Source organism: Spermophilus citellus (genome assembly GCF_964194105.1).
Source record: "Spermophilus citellus genome assembly, chromosome: 10".
NCBI classification, from domain to species: domain Eukaryota; kingdom Metazoa; phylum Chordata; class Mammalia; order Rodentia; family Sciuridae; genus Spermophilus; species Spermophilus citellus.
The window spans coordinates 38429107-38451036 of record NC_138197.1 but is presented as its reverse complement, the minus strand read 5'-3'; the positions used below and the strand labels follow the sequence as shown (position 1 = coordinate 38451036).

Sequence of the window (21930 nt, the reverse complement as noted above, 5' to 3'; positions counted from 1 at the left end):
GACTCATAGGCAAAACTGTCTGAAGTTATTTTCTTTAGTGTATTTCAGGGTCTGTTTGTTTGTTTGTTTTTGTTCTTTAGTTAATAGTTTTTCCTATAGAAAATTCTTCCAGTCTTTTGTATTAGGATAAAAGTGGGCTGCTTAGGCTGGGTGTGATGTTGCAGCGGCTCAGGAGACTGAGGTAGGAGGTTCACCAATTCAAAGCTAGTGTCAGCAACTTTGTGAGGCCCTAAGCAACTCAATGAGAACTTGCCTCTAAATAAAATATAAAAAGGGGTCTGGGGATGTGGCTCAGTAGTTAAGTGCCTCTGAGTCCAATTTCTGGTACCTAAAAAAAAGAAGTGGGCTGCCTAGTGTTTTTGAAAGATGTTGGGAATGGTATTATCATTAGAAAGTAGATTTTTTAAAAAGTGATTCCCTTGTGATAATCCATTTATGGCACTAACTTTTTGTTTTTGCCTGGTATATTAAGGTCTCGTTATTTTTAGTCTTCTGCAGACTAAGGGAGGAGTTCTAGGAGCTATTTAACTTGAACATATTTTCAGTTAATACTCTTTTTCTAGCCCCAACCATATAAATCCTCCCTTTGCTGCATTCTAAAATACCTGGTGCTTCCAGATCCTCAGGATGGTTTTATGCATTATTTTTGTTTATCACTACCAGTTTAGTATTAGGAGAGAGCACAAGTAACCTTGTTCTTAATCTATTTGCCATGGATATGAATGTTGACTTAAGTAATGCCTGCCTGTCTGGTTTTCTCACTATTCTCCATTTATTAAAATTTAGCATTGTGCTTGCCTCTTTCCTGGAGCTCTCCTTGTTATTCTTAAAATATAAGCTAATGTCTTTCTTTAACTGAACTCATTAATTAGAAATCATGAAATATGAAGAAAGGGAATCTTATTTGTTTATTTATTTTGAGTGAGAGAGAAACTATGAATAAATGAATAGGTTATGTCGACTCAGATGTCAGCCTCCTCTCTGGAAGAACTTTCACACTGTCAAGCAATAAAACAAGTTGATTCTTCTAGTTCTGTGTTTTGGATGTTATAGGAATAATTCTTGTCTTGGGGTGAGACTTGACCCAGTGAGTCAGTCTTCTTTCTGTGTTCTGAGAAGCCAGGTGTTCTTCATAAATGGTCTCTCCAAGTAGGGTGTGTCAAGCACAAAACTGGGCTCACCACCACTGCTTCATTTAAAGAAATGTCACTTTTATCTGTTTTAGAGTTTTCATAAAATTAAGTTTGAAAAATAGACTCTACTGAAATAAAAATAAGCTGCTTTAAATTCTTTCTACGTTTCTATAAACTAGACTATTAACTGACTATTGAGCTCACTCTCTCTTTTTTCCCCCTCCCTTTATTGTGGTACTTGGTAATGAACCCAGGGGTGCTCTACCTCTGAGCTATATCCCCAGCCCTTTTTATTTTTATTTTTGTTTTATTTCATTTTATTTTATTGTAGTTGGACACAATATCTTTATTTTATTTATTTATATGTGGTACTGAGGATTAAACCCAAGGCCTTGCACATGCTAGGCAAGCACTTTACTGCTGAGCTACAATCCCAGCCCTGCCCCCCTTTTTATTTTTTAATGTAAGACAGGGTTTCACTAAGTTGCCCTGGCTGACCTTAAACCTGTGATCCTTCTGCTTCAACCTCCTGAGTAGCTGGGATCACAGGTGTATGTATACCTGTACCCAGCTTACTATTTATTCTTGATAGCACATTAATGATTTATTACCTGTTTTCTGATGTGTGTATATATACTCGCAGGATTTTTAAGCCTTGTGGTAAAGAGCTCATGCTTTCTTTTCCCATACTTTTAGAGTCTGATATTCATTAAATGATTGTTGAAAGTATGATTTGACCAAATTAATCATTGTTGTTGAATATTCTCCTTTTCCAAGGTGCCAACAGGATAGTGTTAGAAGACTCCAATATCTTGCAGCCTGTGGGACTAACTGTGTTTGAAAACTGGCTCTATTGGATTGATAAGCAGCAGCAAATGATTGAAAAAATTGACATGACAGGTCGAGAGGGCAGAACCAAAGTCCAGGCTCGAATTGCTCAGCTTAGTGACATTCATGCAGTAAAGGAACTGAACCTTCAGGAATACAGTAAGTGCTGATGGACTAATGCTAATTGGAGGACTTGTTTGTGTTGTAAGAAACTAAGATACACTTTTATGTCTTCTTGGACTCTTGTCTTTAAGATTTTTATATACTTTTAGTTTTGCCATTAAAAAAAAAATCTTCCTCTTTTTAAAGCTTTATGTCAAACTCATCTGGAATCTTTTCCAAATGATTAATCATTTCCTTGTAAAGCAGGAATGGGAGAAAATCATGTTCATGCTCATTTGAAAAATTTTGTGCTGGGGGTGTAGCTCAGTGGTACACTTGCCTAGTATGCATGAAGTCCTGGGTTTCATCTTCAGCAACACACAAAACACACACAAAGACTAAGTATTAACTCTGCTTATCATGACTTTTCTTTATCTCCCTCAGTCACTTAGAGACACTGGTAGTATTAACATTTATTTATCTTTTCCTCCTTGCCCTTACGGTTTGAATGAAGTAAAAAATTATATAATGATTAATTAATATGCTTACTGTGGATTAATCATATTCTTAAGCAAAAGCAAAATAAACTACAATTAGTATATAAACATAGAGAAAACTTTAATCAGTAAGTGCTTGTTTACTTTTTTCTCAGATAAAATTTTTTAATTCCCAACTTAGAAAAATAGTTATGATTTTTAAATTTTATTTTAAAACTTTGGAAAATGACTAAGCATCTTGGCTTAATTTCTTTTTAATGCATGTATATAACCAAAAGTGCCCTCATAGCAGTCACTAACAGGTCTTACATTATGTAAACTAAACATTAGTTTAGTCTTACACTGATGTTTAGTGGAATACTAGAGTCAGAACCATTATAACTTCTTACCTCCTCAGCTTAGTGCTTTCCAGTGGAATTGAAGCATGAAAAGAGAATGAGGGAATGAGAATGCCATTCCTTTTTCATTTCAAATGTTCATTAGGTTGCCACCATTCATGAATTTAGATATAAAATTAAAGATATTTGAAAATTAGAAAGAATTTTTTGTCATTTTATGTTATAACTTGGATAGGGCTTTTAATAGAAATAAGATAGTATTGACAATACCTGCATCATTCAGTTGATAAATGAATATTTGTATTTGCAGAAAATCTCAGTGGATTTTTTTTAGAAATTCAGCAAAGAGTATCTTCTTTATATAACTTAATATATTTTGGTTTTATCTTTAGGAAAACATATCTTAAAATTTCTAATAACATAAGACCATAAGGTTTTTGTTAATCAAAAGTGTAGGAATTAAAAGTTGAGAGACATTGCTGTATAGGTTGTATTTTCTAATATAATAAGTGATGTCTCTTTTGGACAGTCTTTTTCATAGATGGCTGATTTTATCTACCTCATCAGCACAAACTGAAGCACAACACATGTTATTGTAGATGAGAGTTGAATAGTAAATTATGGTACATTAGATGCTGTTTTGGGTTTTTTGTTTTTGTGTGTGTGTGATGACAAAGGTCAAGTTGCTTGTAAAACAAGCTAAATAGAAAATTCAGAGCAATTATTATTTTTTTTAAGAAAGAGAGAGAGAAAAAATTAATATTTATTTTTTTAGTTTTCGGTGGACACAACATCTTTATTTTTATGTGGTGCTGAGGATCGAACCCAGCGCCTCACGCATGCCAGGCTAGTGTGCTACTGCTTGAGCCACATCCCCAGCCCAGAACAATTATTTTTAAAAATATAATTTGTGAAACAGATTTCAAAATGTTTTACCTATGTTTTGTTTCTCTTACTTTGCCCAAATATGAGGAAATTTGACATTTGTAATATTGTAGGTTATCCTTTGCAATTAACCAAGCAGTAATTTTATCTGTCTCTGAATGGTTCAGTTCCATGTAATCTTCAGTTTTTCCTTCTAATAATTTAATTCTTAGTGGATTCCTCACTAAAATATACCTTTTAAGTGAAATCATTTTATCTTTTGAAAAAATGAAGTTTCTGAGATAAGATGTTTAGAAATAGAATAATATCCAGGTCTCAATGGTCTCCTAACAATGTTTCTAGTTCCAATGATCAGCTTTTCTTATATACAAAATTAACATAAGCCTATAATATTGTGTTGTAAAAATATTTTTAAGTGTGTGTGTGTATAAAAAATAGTAACAGTGGTTAGGTATAAATATATTCTTGTAGGTATGGGGATGGAATGAGAAATTATGTTGTGTGGAAGTAAAGTCCAAGCTGATTTTACATTTGGGTTTCATGTAGTTCATAAATAATTGATTTTTATAATTGTCCCCTTTTCCAGGACAGCATCCTTGTGCCCAGGATAATGGTGGCTGTTCCCATATTTGTCTTGTAAAAGGAGATGGCACTACAAGGTGCTCTTGCCCCATGCACTTGGTTCTGCTTCAAGATGAGCTGTCTTGTGGAGGTAAATACATCATAATTTTCTTGTGGAAGCTTACATGTCACTGTATTTATTATCTTGGTTTTAGCCTTCTATGATTAGGGACTGAAGTTAACCTTTCTCCTAAATTAATTGGTTATTTGTGTTCTATTCATCTGCATTGTATTACGTTTTTTAATTATTTTCTCCCTCTCCTTATCCCCTCATCCCCCATCCTTCCATCCCCCCATTCACTGAAAGCCATTTCTATGAGTTTGACTTTTACACTCCATATATAAGTGAAATTATGTGATATTTGCCTTTCTTTGCCTTATTTCACTTAGCATTATGATGTCCAGGTTTATTTGTTGTTGTAAAGATAGCATTTTCTTCTTTTTAAAGGCTAAATAGTATTTCATTGCATATATATTTACCACATTTTCAGCCTGTGAATGAGTATATTTTCTAATAATATAGTAGCTTCTGTATCTCCCCAGAGTGTTGCAAGATAAATTAATATGACTTGTTGTAATCTATATCCACTGAATTCTGGATTCTGTCAGTTTAAAGTATTATTGTTGAGATACCATCTGGTGAAAAGAATGCTCTTTTGTTCTATCCATCAGTAGTTTGTTATTGTTTTTCTTATTTACCTAACTAATAATAATAATAAAATAATAATTACAATCATATTTTTTAAACTATCAAGAGTATAGTGATTAAAATAAATAAATAAATAAAAAGAGTATAGTGATTATATTGTGAAATTTGTTTAATCACAAGGTATAACAGATTGGTACATTTCTTCATTAAATCATAATATAGCAATATCATGCACCATAATAACATTCTTACCCTTAATTCAGAAATCTTCCTCTTGGGGATAGTTCTCAGTTAATTCAACTAAAGGAAAAAGACTGTGTCATGTTGTTACTTACAGTGATAGAAATTTTGAACAATCTAATTTCTATTGTTTGGGAAATTCTTAAATAAGATAACTGAGTTCATGCAGCTTCTAAGGGCTGTGATCATGAAGCTGATGCAAAAATGTATTTGGCTCAAGTGGAGACTACTCAAATGTTGTAGATCAACAGTAGAGCATTTGCGAACCATGTGTGAAGCCTGTGATCCCCTAGTACCTCAAATGAAAGAAAAAGATAAGTGTTTTCTTCTATGATAACAATTACATAAAATATATATATCTGTAAGTCAAGATTTAAAGCTAACATACACTCAAAATTATAAAAATTGTTGATAAAGTCGGATTACAAGTAAATTTTATTTTTCTAACTTTTCCCCCCAACTCTTTAGCAAAAGCTTTTTATTATGAGTCAAAGTGTGAACAATTTTTTACTATATACAAGCTTATTATATAAAAAATCTTCCCCAATCTGTTCAGATTTATCAGTTTAGATAGTATTGAGAATTTCTCCAGGGTGGGCATGGTGATGCATGCCTCTAAGTTATCCCAGCAGCCTGGGAGGCTGAGGCAGGAGGATCACAAATTCAAAGACAACCTCGGCAATTTAGTAAGGCCCTAAGCAACTTAGGGAGACCCTTTCTTTAAATAAAATACAAAAAAAGGGCTGGGGATGTGACTCAGAGTTTGAGTGCCCCTAATTTCAATCCCCAGTGCCAAAAACAAAATCAACTCCAATTATTTAATGACTATCTGGTATATTTTAATCTACCCATTTTTTTTATAACACAAGAGTCATAAAAATAGCTTGTTTTTCAAGCTCTTACTGGGTATAAAGAAACATTCCAGTAGCTTACATCTATTAAATTGTGTAGTAGGAGCTTAGTAGGTAAAAGTAAAAATTACTGCCAGTGTTATTCTTCCAATTTTGTTTTGACTTATTATTTTTTAAAAAATTTCAATAGCTTACCAATCTTGTAGCCTTATTAGAAGCTAATGTAGTTATTCTCACATAACTTGCTTTAATGAGTCCAAAATTGTCTTAATGATTACTGTTTCCGTCCATACAATTGTTTGTGTTTTCAGCCTTTTATTGATGTATTTTAAATTGTAACATTGAATAAAGGTCAACTATTCTTGTTTACGAGTATACATATTAGAATCACTTTTTCCTGTCTTTTGATTTATGATAGACCCTTAGAATTTTACTTAGCATTGTCAATGAGAGAAATGTATAATTACTGAGAATCTGGAGTCAGATTATTTATCAAGGCCTATATATTATTTGAAAGGCTAATATGATTAATATTTTAATACTATATAGACCATCAGTCATAGGCACAGTAATTTTTTCCAGATAATTCATTCATTATATTCTGAGGACAAATTCATCATTCTCATCAAGGCATATGTGATTACTATAGGGTTTTGTTTGTTTGTTTGTTTTGTACCTGGGATTGAATACAGGGCACTTAACTATTAAGATACATTCCCAGCCCTTATTTATTTATTTATTTATTTATTTATTTATTTTTAAATTTTGAGACAGGGTCTCATTAATTTGCTTAGGGCATTGCTAAGTTGCTGAGCCTGACCTTAAACTGATGATCCTCCTGTGTCAGCCTTGAGCTGCTGGGATTACTGACGTGGGCCACCATGCCTGGCTTGTGAGGTTTTTAATCATTAATTTAATTCAAGGCAACATTTATACATACACTCAGTCTCTGTACAGAGGTTATATGTAACAACTAATGTTAAGAACCACCTCCATTCCTCTGGTTTTGCTTCTTGTGCAGATTGACAGTGACCTTCTCACTGTCTCTTTCCTCATTCCTTCTTTATTCCTCTCCCTATAGAAAATAGTGAAGTATTTGTTATTCGTTGACAAAGATCTCACAGCCATTGATCCATATTTTTGAATTAGCAAAGCTATCTATTGAACATACTAGCCCTGGGGATTAATTTTGTTATTTCCTCTCTGCCCATTCAAGGTAGTTATCCTAGGTAGTATGTATGTTTAGCAGAGTTTCACTTGGGTGAGTTTATCAAGTTCTTTGGCCTGGAAACAAAAGCTATATTCTACGATTAGTTTTATCAGTATTGAAGTCAATACTATCTTCCCATCAGACTGTCTTCCATGTCTTATTATTCATTTCATTCTAAATTCAGGACAAGGGGGAAAAAACCAAAGTGATTTATTGCTTTCTCCACATCCAGCAATTTCAATTATTTGAACAGCTTTCTTGATGAAATTTCTGGGAATCTGCCACCCTATAGCCATGCACCTAAGAGAACCCACTTCACTACATTACTCTGTGAATAGCTGGCACTAGGTTTTCTAAATGGTTGTTCTGGGTTTTGTGTGAAGGCTCTACACATATGCTAGTATTTGATTCTTACACTGTCCATCCTTGTAAATAAACTCATTTATAAGTTCACCTAATTTATCATCTTCACATCAAAACAAAAGTAGATCAGATGTTACACAATAATAGGCAGGTATTACTCCTGGTGTTTCTTTCTGTGGATGGCATTGTGAAATATAATCAAATAGATATTGAGTATACTGTGTCTGTGTCACTTCGTCTCTCACACATAAACACATGCTGAACTACTTAACTATTACACTGCTTGGGCTGGAGTTGTGGTATGAGGCACTAGGTTCAGGTCTCAGCACCATATATAAATGAATAAAACAAAGGTCCATCAACAATTAACAATACATATAAAATAATATTTCACTGCTTAATAAAACTCTTTGTGGGAGAGAGTTATTTTTTTCTCAGCTGAAACAATAGCTATGATAATGACAAAGCTATATAGGGGAACATCTGGGAACTCAGAAATTTTTCTGAGTGGTAGTTAAATTGGTATTGATAACTTTGTGACATTTTACCAAGCTGTACAACTTATTATTTATTTAGTCATCAATGTGTATGACACACCACAAAGAAGCTACTCTAAAAAGTCATACCATAGTGAACAATGAGACTTCAAATAGTGTGTGCAATTTAAATTTGAAATCTAATTGTCCCTTTTAAGTATCTTGACTTATAAAAAGAATGGAGCTTCTGTTTTTACTGGATATATTATCCACTAGAATGTAATAACATAGAGTTCCTGTATTCTTAAACACTTAACATTTGATAAAACATTAAAAAGTAATCACAAAGAGCCAGGCATAGTGTAATCCCAGTGGCTCTGAGGGCTGAGGCAGGAGGATCACAAGTTCAAAGCCAGGCTTAGTTACTTAGCAATTTCTTTCTCAAAATGAAAATGGCTAGGGATGTTGCTCGGTGGTTAAGTGCCCCTGGGTTCAATCTTGGTACCAAAATAAAAATAATTACAAATGATGACAAATGACTTGATGTCTCCTGAAAATGTTTGTCAAAAATGTTAATCTACACAGAAACAAAAAGACTATACTTGTGATCATAACTCTGTTAAACTATTTACATATTTTATTATGGGAAAAAATTGACCATAATTTACCTTTAGTAGAATTTTCCATGATTTATTAGCCACAAAAATGCAACTCTGAAAAAAACTGAAGGAAATGTTACAAGAAAAAAATAGATCATAGTCGTACTGGGGTTGTGGCTCAGTAGTAGAGCACTTGCCTCACATGTGTGAGGCACTGGGTTCAATTCTCAGCACCGCATATAAATAAATAAAATACAGGTCCATTTATTTTTAAAAAATAGATCATAGAATAAAAGATTGTTCAGAAAGATTTCAAGTACCTGATCTTGGAAATGTGGCTAAGAAAGGTTAAAATTTACAGTATGCATTACAAATAATTATTCATCTAGTATAATTTTTTTATAATTAGTCAATGTTTTTTTTTGCTTTAATGTATATAGATATGTTTTCTTTATTTTTACAAAGCGTTTATTCTTTTACAATTTGAAATAGAAATGTCGTAGGTACATCAGTAAATGAAAGTCAGTTTGTAAATAATCACAAAATGTAATACTAAGTGTGATGGTTATTTTTATGTGTCAACATGGTCAGACCATGATACCTAGATAGTGGTCATACATTCTGCATATTTCTGTGAGGGCATTTTTGGATGAGATAAACTGGAGATAAAATTACTGGATTTTAATCCACTCCACAATGTGGGTTAGCCACACTTAAATAGTTGAAGGCCTGAATAGATTAAAAGGCTGACCCCACCCAAGGAACAATAAAATTCTGCCACTAGTCTGCATTCAGGGTTCATCTGCAGCAACAGTTCATTTTGTTCATCAACATACTGCCTTTGTTCACTGGACCCAATTGGAGTAGTTTTTTGAGTTTTCAGCCTGCTAATTTCCCCCACCAGATTCTGGACTCACTAAACCTCCATAATCCTGTGACAGTTCTTTAAAATAATCTATTTAATTCATCTGTTAGTATATGTAATCATCCTATTGGTTTTCTTTTTTCTTTGTCCTTCTTAGTTATACATGGCAGTAGAATGTATTTTGACATATCATACATATGGAGTATAATTTCCCATTTTTATGGTTGTATCATACATATGGAGTATAACTTCCCATTTTTGTGGTTGTACATGATGTGGAGATACACTGGTCATGTATTCATACATGAACATAAGAGAGTATAATGTCTGATTCATTATACTGTCTTTCCTATTTCTATCCCCCCTCCCTGCCCTTCTTTCCCCTTGTCTAATCCAGTGAACTTCAAACACTCCCTCACCTCCCTATCCCCGATAATTGTGGGTCAGCAACCGCATTTCAGAGAGAACATTCATCCTTTGGGGTTTTTGGAACTGGCTTATTTCTGATAGACTGCAGTAGCGTCCATTTACTTGCAAATGCCGTAATTTCTTTCTTCTTTATGTTTGAGTAATATTCCATTGTGTATATGTACCACATTTTCTTTATCCATTCATCTGTTGAAGAGCACCTAGTTTGTTTCCTATTGGTTTTCTTTTTCTGGGGAACCCTGATTACTAAGAATTAGGAATTTATCATAATTTTCTCAAAAAAGGTAATATTTGAGTAATCAGGCAAGGCAAGAGTATTCTGTGGAGCTTCAGACTGTTATCTCAGTTTTACATTCTGCCACAGCATGCCCAAAAGAAAGAAGTCTGTCAAGGGGGCTTCCCACATCCCAAGTCCTCAGGGCTGTGTTTTGGAGGCTTGACTGCTTTTACCTCCAGGCTTCCTTGATTTCAGAGGTTTAGCCCAGGATTGGCAGAGTCTACGGCTGTGGGTCTTAGGTGAGGCAGAACATCATGGCCGAAGGGTGTGGTGGGGGAAAGCTACTCATCTTATGGTGGCTGGAAAGCAGAGAGCTCAGTTTTTTAAAATGTAAGTAATGCATGTATTGATTAGCAGCCACAGGTGTTAGTTTTAAACTATAGGGATTTGAAGAACTTCAAGATAGAGTATAATCAAGCCAAAGTGTAATTAAGCTGGGCTTGGTGGCACATGCCTGTGATCCCAGTGGCTTGGGAGGCTGAGACAGGAGGACCACAAGTCTGAGGCCAACCTGAGCAGTTTACCAAGACCCTGAACAATTGAGTGAGACCTTGTCTCAAAATTAAAAAAAAAAAAAAAAAAAAAAAAAAAACATAAAAAGGGCTGGAGATGTAGCTAAATAGTAAAGTGATCCTGGGTTCAATCCCAGTCTAAAGAGAAAAAAAAAGTAATCAGAGGGCCACCCATGTATGGTAGAAATTAAGCTCTGCTATTTGGGGGAGGGAAAAAAAAATACTGCACAATAATGTGAATCTATTTAATGCCACTGAACTATATATTCTGAAATGGTTAAATTGGTAAATTTTATGTCACGTATGTTTCACTACAACAAAAACAACAAAATCATAGGTTTCCATATCAGAGTGCCTGTTACTTTAAAAGTCAAATCCTAGAAAAAGTTCCTTTATGTTAATAACAGATAAAACTGAATCAAGGATCTCATCTTCCAGTTAGAAAAGGGCTTTTGTTTTCATTTTTCATTTGTGGTTATTTTAATGTGTATATTGAATTGGATAATTAATACGTTTTGGAAAAGTGTACAACTATGATACCAACACCCAAATCAAAATATAGAATTTTGCCATTGAGAAAAGAACTCTCAGGCTAGAGCTTGTGTCTCATAGCAGAGAGCTTGCCTAGCATGGGCAAGGCCCTTGGTTAAGTCTCTAATGCTGCAAAAATGGGGCTGGGGATGTGGCTCAAGCGGTAGCGCGCTCACCTGGCATGCGTGCGGCCCAGGTTCGATCCTCAGCACCACATACAAACAAAGATGTTGTGTCTGCCGAAAACTAAAAAATAAATATTAAAAAAAATTCTCTCTCTCTTTAAAAAAAATAATAAGTTAATACCTTCATGTCCCTTTCTTATCTTCTTCCATAAGTAACCACTGTTGTGATTTCTAGCTCCATACACTAGTTTTGCCTTTCCTTGGGCAATGGAATTATTATATGTAACTTTTTTGTGTCTAGGTTTCCTGCATAGTATTTTAAGAGTACATAAAATTTGAGTATTGGTAATTTATGTTTTCTATTTCTGTATAGTACATTATACAATACCCAGTTTATTACTCTCCTCGGAGGCATTTAAATTGTTTTCAATTTTGGATTATTTAGACTGAAACTGCAATGAAAATTTTATACAAATATTTTTGTAATTTAGTATTGATTTTATAGTGGAGATAAAGATAAAATCTAAATTCCTCTACTTTACTCTTAAAACATTGTTTCATCTGAACCTGTCTTAACCTCTCCATCTCATTTTGTATTTCTTCTCAACTTGCTTACTCTTCAATATTTTTGTTTGACTGTTTTGAGGTTGAGAACCACTGTGGAATGTTCTTTTTTGATTTGCTTCTGTGGCTTTTCTTCTGATATTTCAGGGATATATTTCTCTTCTTGCATGCCTATCCTAAATCTCACTTGTGTCTCATAGCAGAGCGCTTGCCTAGCATCTGGTCTCCTGGAAATCTACAAAAACTTTGCCAGCTGTTCTTGTCTCCTCTTTTTTGGAATTACAGCACTTGTTACCACAGTTTTCATGACATATACTTCAGAGTAATGCTATCAGTTTTATGTTTATTAGTTCCTATCTAAAACCAAATTCAAAACTATTTTAGGACATGGATCATATTTTATGTATTTTTAATTCACTGTATGGTTTACCATAGTTGCTGAATACATAATAGGCTCTTAGAAAAGAATTCTTGAGATTTTCTAAGTTCTCAGCGGACATAACATCTTTGTTTGTATGTGGTGCTGAGGATCGAACCCGGGCCGCACGCATGCCAGGCAAGCGCGCTACCACTTGAGCCACATCCCCAGCCCAATATTCTGTTTTAGAGATAGAGTTTTCCGATTCATGGTCACATAATAAAGTTGTGTGTTTCCTAGAAAACTTAACGGATAAGTTTTAAAGAAATGTGCTAGAAATAAGGGCATAGCCTTCTTATCTCTCTCTTTTTTTTTTTAATCATCCATTATTTTATAAGAAGCTCTCTGACCTTGGGCAGTCACTTAGCTCCACTTAGTTTCCTCATTTATAAGAACAAGGAAATTTAGCTTTAATTTCTGCACGTAAACTATTTGTTCTTGGTATATTTTTACATTTAAAAAAAATTGAGGGGCTGGGGTTGTGGCTCAGTGGTAGAGCACTTGCCTAGCATGTATGAGGCACTGGGTTTGATCCTCAGCACCACATAAAAATAAATAAAATAAAGGTATTGTGTTCAGCTACAACTAAAAAAAATTGTTTTAAAAAATTGAGGACCCTAGAGAGGTTGTTTTTATATGTTGTGTTTATATTTACTGCACCAGAATTTAAAACTAAGAACTTTAAAATCTATTAAAAGTAATAATAATAAACCTTTTTATACTTTTAAATCAAAGATTAAAAAATTAACTTTTTAATGCAAAATAATTTTGGTGAGAAGTTTTATGTTTTTGTAAGTCTTTTTAAAATTGGACGAGATTCTAATGTCCACTGTGCATTTATTCTGTTGTGATATGTAGTTTTGGTCTAAATATATGAATAAAATATTAGTTTTACAACAGATACATAGTTGGAAAAATAGACTACAACAATAGCCTTTTCATATAATTATGGATATTTATCTGGGATTCTATACCAAATCTTTACAAGTGATAGCTTCCTTTAGGTTTAGTTGCAGTGCAGAATTTGAAACCATTATCAATTAACTTTTAATGATCTGTTATATTAAAATGAACTGATCTGACTGGGTAAGGTAGCACACATCTGTAGTCCATGCTACACAGAAGACTAAGGCAGGAAGACTTCTTGAGCCCAGGAGTTTGGGCAACATAGCAAGACACTTTAAACAAACAAAAAAGCATAGATGTATTTTGTACTCTGAATGGATGTATGGATATTTTTACCTAGGCATGACTTTATCCCTTGATCGTTTGGAAATATTAGAATTTCATTAAAAAATTCCCAGGTCTTCAGATTTTCACCCATTTTGACCCATTTTACCACATGATATCAAAAAAATAACATTTCTTAGTTGGGTATGGTGACACATGCCTATAATCCCAGAACTTGGAAAGCTGAAGCAAGAGGATCAAAGTTCAAGGCCAACCATGGCAATTTAGCAAGACCCATCTCAAGATAGATAAATAGACAGGCAGAGGACGAACGGATGGACAGATAGATTTAAAAAAAGAAAAAAAAAGATGGCTAGAGATGGAGCTCGAATATAGAGGACTCCTGGGTTTGGTCCCCAGTAACACACAAACACACATACACACAAACAAATCACATTTGTTAATATTACCACCAGTCTCATCAGAAAAAAGGTACTGGGAATCTGTCAAGATAAAAGTGTTGTAGAGATACAAGTTTTTCAAAATGTAATTTCAATTAGAAATTAAGTTGGAGGTTGGTGATTATAGTGATTTAATGTAATTTGCCACAAATATTAGAAAGAAACAGGCTCATTTGGTTCATTTTTTAAAAAATTCTTGCCTAATAACCAAATGTAATTAGCTATAGTTTTATCAGTTACTCTTTCAAGTAAAAGTATTCCATTTTGATTTGTGCTTACCGTTCGAGAAAGGCTTTTCCCCTAGAAACTGTTATGCTTATGTTTGCAACATGAGCTTTTTGGTTATTTCCAGTTCATCAAATGGTATTGAAGAGACATGCACTCAGAATTTGATTTTACCACAAGAATGGGTTCCTAATTAGAATAAGTTATACTCCATGTATGTATAATATGTCAAAATATACTCTACTGTCATGTATATCTATAAAGAACAAATAAAAAGATATTAATAAATTTAATATTTTTATTGATTCTTCACAAACATTTTTCCCTGAAATACTGGATATTAAGCCCAGAAATATTCTACCTCTGAGCAACAATTTATTTTGAGTCAGGGTGTCACAGAGTTGCCCAGGAATTTAACAATCTCCCTGTCTCGACTTCTCAAGTAACTGGGATTACAGAGGTGCACAACAATGCCTAGCTCATCACAAACCTTCTTAAGTGAAACTGGCTTTTTTTTTTTTTTTTTTTTTTTTTTTTGCTTAAACTGTGGGTTCGTGGCTATGCAGAGTACAGTAACTGCCAGTATAACTTGGTGCAATTGCCTTGAGTCTGCCGAGATACCAACAGTTTCACCATTCCTTTTGTAGCCTTTGTGCAAATGTAGTGAAAAAAGCAAATGACACTTAGAACTATTGCTAAAATAGTTCTAGCATAGCATATCCACTGAAGAGGTGTCAGGGATCCTGAGGAGACCATGGACCACTCTAGAACCTCAGAGCTAGGAAAGTTATTAGTTCTAGGCTAACTTTAAAATGTTTGGAGGGCTAGGAATATAGGTCAGTGGTGCAGTGATTGCCTAGTATGCATAAGGCCTTGGGTTCAAGTTTAAGCAGCACAAACAAATAATAGAAAAATTTGTTTAAAGTTGGAGGTTGGTGATTATAGTGATTTTCCTAGGTTATGTTTGAAATCATAAAGTGCTTTGTATATGTTAATTATTAAATGAATTCATTTGAGTATAGATGTTTGACCTTTGCTATGCTTTTGTTGCTCCTCCTTTTTCATTTGAAGAACCCCCAACATGTTCTCCTCAGCAGTTTACTTGTTTCACTGGGGAAATTGACTGTATCCCTGTGGCTTGGCGGTGTGATGGGTTTACTGAATGTGAAGACCACAGTGATGAACTCAATTGTCCTGTATGCTCAGAGTCCCAGTTCCAATGTGCCAGTGGGCAGTGTATTGATGGTGCCCTCCGATGCAATGGAGATGCAAATTGCCAGGATAAATCAGATGAGAAGAATTGTGAAGGTAATCAAACTTCTCAGAAAATTCTTTTTCCATAAAGTTGTTTAAAATTCATTGCAGGGCTGGGGTTGTGGCTCAGTGGTATAGAGTGCTCACATAGCATGCATGAGGCATGGGGTTTGATCCTCAGCACCACATAAATATAAAATAAAGACATTGTGTTGGGCTGGGATTATGGCTTAGCGTTAGAGGCCCTGGGTTCGATCCTCAGCACCATATAAAGATAAGTAAAATAAAGGTATTGTGTCCAACTACAACTAAAAAACAATTTTAAAAAAACATATTGTATCCACTTAAAACTAAAAAAAACAAATATTTTAAAAATCCAGTGTAAATACTGGTGGTAGATTTTGGGGTGTTTCTAGTATGTTTGAACATACCATGAACATATACCATGTTCCAAATTACTTGAATTCATTTCACACGCATAAGGTTTTACTGATTAATAAATGTGTTTAGTCAGTTTTTTCTAACTTTAATGAAATACCTAAGGCTGGGTAATTTTAGAAAAAGGTTTATTTAGCTCATAATTCTAGAGGTTCAAGGGTATGGTGCTGGCATATCAGTTTGGTGAAGGTGGCAGCACAATAGAGGAGTACTTGTGAGAAGAAAAAAATCACATCCCAAGATAGGAAGTCAGAGCAAGGAGGGTGGCCAGATTTGTTCTCATAACAACCTGTCTGGAGAACTAACTCAAAGTTCCATGCCAGCTACCTTAATCCATTCTGAGGACAAGGCCCCAGTGACATCCTAAATAGGCTCCTCAAGGTTCCTCCACCTCAACACCATGTCATACTGAAGACCATGCTGCTAACATGTACATGAATCTTTTGAGGACATACTCAAACCTTATCCAGTCTATAAGCTCTGAAAATTGAGAAATGGAACCAAAATATTAGGCTCTGACTATTTTAAAAATAGTCTGTGTGAACTCTGATTTCATAGATTTACTTACTACAATCTAAATTTTTTTTTTCCTCTCTTTCCCTCACTAGCCTTACACAGTACAAATAAGTTCTCTAGAATTCTCCAGGGTAAACAAGGAAAATGTATTGCAGTGAAAGGAATTTAAAGAACAAAGTAAGAAATTTCCTGTTGGGTTCCGTTTCTGCCATTCTTTTCTTTGTATCAATGGGAATCCCCAGAAAACATTTAGAGTATGTGTAAAAGTTTAATGCATTTTTCATTTGTATTCAGAAAGCACCTTTGAACTCTTGCCAAAATTTGGCTTTATATAATGCTAAAAATAAGAAAACTATTTGCATTTTTTTCAGTGCTTTGTTTAATTGATCAGTTTCGCTGTGCCAATGGTCAGTGCATTGGAAAGCATAAGAAATGTGATCATAATGTGGATTGCAGTGATAAATCTGATGAACTGGATTGCTGTAAGTAGGAATAAAACTTTATTTATAATTTACTCTCAAGGGAAAACTTGAAAACCTTTATAATACTTTTCCATTTTCCTTATGTGTTTATTATCAAGATTTTCTTATTAAGTACTAATATTAAGCTCGTTATATGTGCCAAGATTTCTTTGTTTTGTTTTTAATAATTTCTTTTTTTTTAATATTTATTCCTAAGTTTTAGATGGACAGAATATCCTTATTTTACATTTATGTGGTGCTGAGGATCAAACCCAGTGCCTCATGCATGCTAGGTGAGCATTCTGCCACTGAGCCACAACCCCAGCCCTCTAATAATTTCTTAAAGATAGCAATCTTCTGGTCTAGTTTTTTGTAGCTCAGTGGTAGAGCACTTGCCTAGGATGTGTGAGGCCCTGAGTTTGATCACACCACATAATAATAAGTGAATAAAATAAAGGTGTAGTGTCCATCTACAACTAAAATATATATATAAAAGAACAATTTTCTTATGCACAAAAATATTCACAGAAGTATTTCATAAAGCACCAGGAATGAATAAGCATAGTTGTGCCACAACTAAAAAATCATAAACATCTCTAATAATTTAGATAGGATGAAATGTTAGTAGTCTCAACTTAGTTACTGAACATTATTCCCTGCTTAACCATTGACCATTGTTTCTCTAAGTGTTTCCACCAGGTTTTCAAAGGCTAGAAAAATTTAATAAGAGTTTTTTAAAATGCAGCCTGAGGATGCTTAGACATTCCTGGAGACTTAGAGACCCTTGGCTGAACAGCCTGTAGTTTCTTCAAGGTTCATTACTGTTAACCAATGCTGTAACATGTGTCTATCTCAAATCAATAAAAGTTCAAGTGGAATGTTTACCAAGACTTTTAGAATCTACTTGCCGCAGTCTGGCTGGGCACAAAATCAGGAGCCACTCACAGCCTTGTAGATTCAAACAGCAATTCTTTATTCCCGAACTCACACCGGCACTCTACACACTTTCTGGGGAAATCCATGTTCTGGGCTCTAATCAGCAGGATACGCCCTATTCCCAGCAGGGTACACCTTAAACCTGGAACCGCCCTAAACCCAAGGAGCGGGATACTCCCTAAAACCTGATCCGCCCTAAACCCGGATCCGCCCTGGTCCTTGAGCAAGGTCACCTTACTCAAGCATACATGCAATGTCACTGCAAATGACCTGAGTTTAAGGCAAGCCCATTTCCACAATGGAGAGTCCTTCCTCTAAGCAACATGGGGTACACTGGCAAGGAAATTGTCATACCTACTTGGCTAATGGCTCTCAGCATCTACTCATTGATTCAATAATGATTTACTGCCCTGTGCTGAGAATACATTGTACCTGCAGCAAGGTTCCCAGAGTTGTCTCTATTGCCTAGGCAATATTCTACTCACAATGGAGAATCATTGAAAATTCTAAGAAAAGGATCTGCAAGACTACATAAATCAATAAATACATAAAGGCTATATTAGATATGATATTTCAGGTATATTGGAGGTGATAAGATTGTAGGAAGGGAAGTCATTTAGGTTGGTTGTTTTCAGACTGCTTTGGATTACATCAAGAGGAATATAAAGATGTGATTATATGCATAAACAAAAGTGTCACACAGCAGTATGAACCCATATGATGTCAACTGAATCCCAATATTTTCTTTCTTTTTTTTTAAATGCTGCTTGCAACCCACTAAATTGTTTTTATCATCTACTAATGACTTGTTGTCTGTAATTTAAAAGTGCTTAAGAGGTAGTTTAGACAGAAGATAAGATCTAAATCAAAAACAGGAGCAGTGGTGTTAAAAGAAGGAATAGATTTCAGAGTTATTTTAGAATTGGAATAAAAAGGATTTGGTAACCACCTAGATATAGCTGACAAGTTTAAGATGATCCATGGATACCTTATTGAGTGGAGTCGTTAACTAAGATAAATAGCAGGAACTGAAAACTGAAATACTGAACCCTATCCTGGATGTAGGTGTGATGTTTAGTTGATGAAATGTTTTTTGTTAATTTATTTTTGTTTTTAATTTAGCCTAAATGCCTTTAGGTAGACATGCCCTTCACAGCTTGCCACAGGCCCCACCACTCTTCATTGTCCTGTATTACACTGTTTCTTTCATTTGTGATCTGTTTCACCTCTGGAATATGAGAGAAACAACAAATGGTAGTAATGGTGAATTCATTTTGGGATATGTTTGCATTAAAGATAACCATGGGATATCCCATTGAAGCTATTAGGAAATTGTTGATATATGGCTCAGGAGGATCTGGCACTCTTTATTTTATTGATAATAATTAAAGCTGTGGCAATAGACAAAATCTCCTAGGAGAGTAGATAGAGGAGGAAAATATTAGGTGATAGATCTCAAGTAAACACAATTGACAGGAATGAAACAACCAAAAAAAATGGAGAAAAAGAATAATCAGAAATAATAAAACTGGAAGAGTGGTGTCTTTGAAGGATATTGATCAGACATTTTTGAGAAAAAAACAGGATCCAGCATTATTGAATGTGTAGAGGAGTCAGTGAGATGAAGTTTAAAGAGAATGGCAAATGGAGGAACTTTGACCTTTCTTACAGCAGTTTTTAGTGCTGTGGAGAGGGTAGAAGCCTGACTTCGGTGAGTTACACATAGCCCAGAGCCTAGAACCTAGAAATGGGGGTGGTGGATTTAAATAATTTTTTTCTTAAAGCTTGACATTGGAAAGGAATACCAAGGTTCTAGAAATGAATAAAAAAGGTGGGATTGCTGCTTAGCAATTATGTGCCTCAGATTCCACAGACTAAATTTGTAACAGATAGTCCCTATATATTATATAACTTAGTGCTATCATTTTCACCTTATTTCTTTGATATAATCTATATAAATTAGCTGTGTGTTTGGGAAATTCACAGTAAGGTGAAGCAGAAGAAAAAAAAATTTAAAGGATCTGCAGCTGTGAAATATGTTAACTAGTCAGAATGGAAGCATTTTCCCTCTAAATAGAAACCCTTCTAAATTTGATAAGTACATTTGCTCTTTCTGTCTACCTCTGATGTTGATATACTCTGCATTTAAAAAAAAAAGCCGTCTCCTTCTTAAAGGCTTCTTAAAGGGATCCAGGGAAGGTGAATATCCTGGGCAGAATTCTTCTCTAGTGCTCTAGCTTTTCTCTGTGAATCCTCTAGTAATTGGGTATCAGAGACCTATGTTTCTTGCCTTTAGGCAACTAGACATAGACAGCCTGAGGATAGCAGCTTATTGGCTCTGGGAATCCAGGATCATCTGTAGTTTCTAATTTTCCTTTACTAGGCCTAAATGTCATCATTAAAACCTAAACTCCAACATGTGCTCAGAGCTGTTTTGGGCTTCTTCAGCATTCCAAGTCAAAACATTTGATGACTTTTCTAGGTCCATCCCTTCTGGCATATAATGTTGAAATTCCAAAAGAAACCGTAGGTTTTTATGATACATAGAAAAAAGTCACTTTTATCTGTTTATGAATTTAAAGCTTCTTAATGTTTAAATTTATATTTGCCATCTTTGTTTCTGTCAGTTTATAGTTATACTTACCAATCTATTTTATTTCTGTCTTCACTTAATGTGGTTCATTTTGATTCCTAATGATGACATTCTTATTTTCATGGAGCATGGTATATATATGGATTCATAAAAGAAAAATATGTGAGTTGTATTCATTAATTTTATAGTTTCACATTGTTAGTAAACCCTCTTTTTATTTGCTATTTTGAATATACAGTTATTTTTCTATTAGATAACTATACAATATTCTCCATTTTAGATCCAACTGAAGAGCCAGCACCACAGGCCACTAACACAGTTGGTTCAGTTATTGGAGTAATTGTTACCATTTTTGTGTCTGGAACAATATACTTTATCTGCCAGAGGATGTTGTGTCCACGTATGAAGGGAGATGGGGAAACTATGACTAATGACTATGTGGTTCATGGACCAGCTTCTGTGCCTCTTGGTTATGTGCCACACCCAAGTTCTCTGTCAGGATCTCTTCCAGGTGAGTTAAGACTGATCCATGAAAATCAAGTCTTAGATCCTGGCAAGATTATTAAGTCTCTTTTGTGAAAACAGAATATTACCTAGGTTTTCTTTGAAACTAGATTATTTGGGGTTTTAAAAAAATTATAAGAACAATGTTCTTGTTTACTTCTTGCACGTTCTCTTTTACACAAAGAGTTTGGTAGAAATTTGCAAAGGATATAAAGCAAATATATCTGCAAGCTCTGAGTCCTCTATCCTCTGGAGGCATGCTCCTGAAAGCGAATCAGCCAATCCTTTGGTGAAGAGTTATAAACATACATTCTTCAGGTTCATAACTACCAGGAAACCTCTTACTCTTGAGCCCAGGAATAAAAAGTCACCAAATAGGTAGACTTCCCTTCAGCAGACAAAGATTCAGAAATAAGTGGGTGACTGAAGGGAGGGATATATTGTTTTATGTTTTTTTTGACTTAACAGATGATAGTAGGACTAGGACTGATTTAGGCATAGCCAAATAGCCAGAAGTTTTATGCTTGGGTAGGCACTATTGCTCAAGGGAAGTGTAACTTACATTTCAGTGTTTTCTGGTGCCCTTAGTGAAAAGAAGCCTTCCTTTTAATGAATATGAAGAGGAGGTTCCTGGCCAAAGACCTGAAAATAGGAACATATTTTGGGTATAATTATTAAGTAAATAATTATTGTATTTAAGCTGATTATGATAGTGTTTTCTTGGTGCTATACCAATTTTCTGGATGTGAAATTTAGGGAAGCTACTTGGAAGAAATAGAATTTTTTCTTTAAAGTTGCTAGTTTTGATTCCAGCAATGTTTGCATCCAGTAGGTGAAGAAATATCTTCCATACATTGTG

At 34.6% G+C, this 21930-nt stretch overlaps 1 protein-coding gene across 1 annotated transcript in view; it reads left to right on the top strand.

Annotated features, from left to right (window-relative positions):
• Positions 1-21930, top strand: part of LRP6 (LDL receptor related protein 6) — a 186384-nt gene that overhangs the window by 154513 nt on the left and 9941 nt on the right. The window contains exons 16-20 of the mRNA XM_081311482.1: positions 1911-2120; positions 4370-4495; positions 15441-15677; positions 16949-17059; positions 20848-21078. Coding sequence (XP_081167608.1) covers positions 1911-2120; positions 4370-4495; positions 15441-15677; positions 16949-17059; positions 20848-21078 — 915 coding nt within the window. The remainder of the gene's footprint in view (positions 1-1910; positions 2121-4369; positions 4496-15440; positions 15678-16948; positions 17060-20847; positions 21079-21930) is intronic.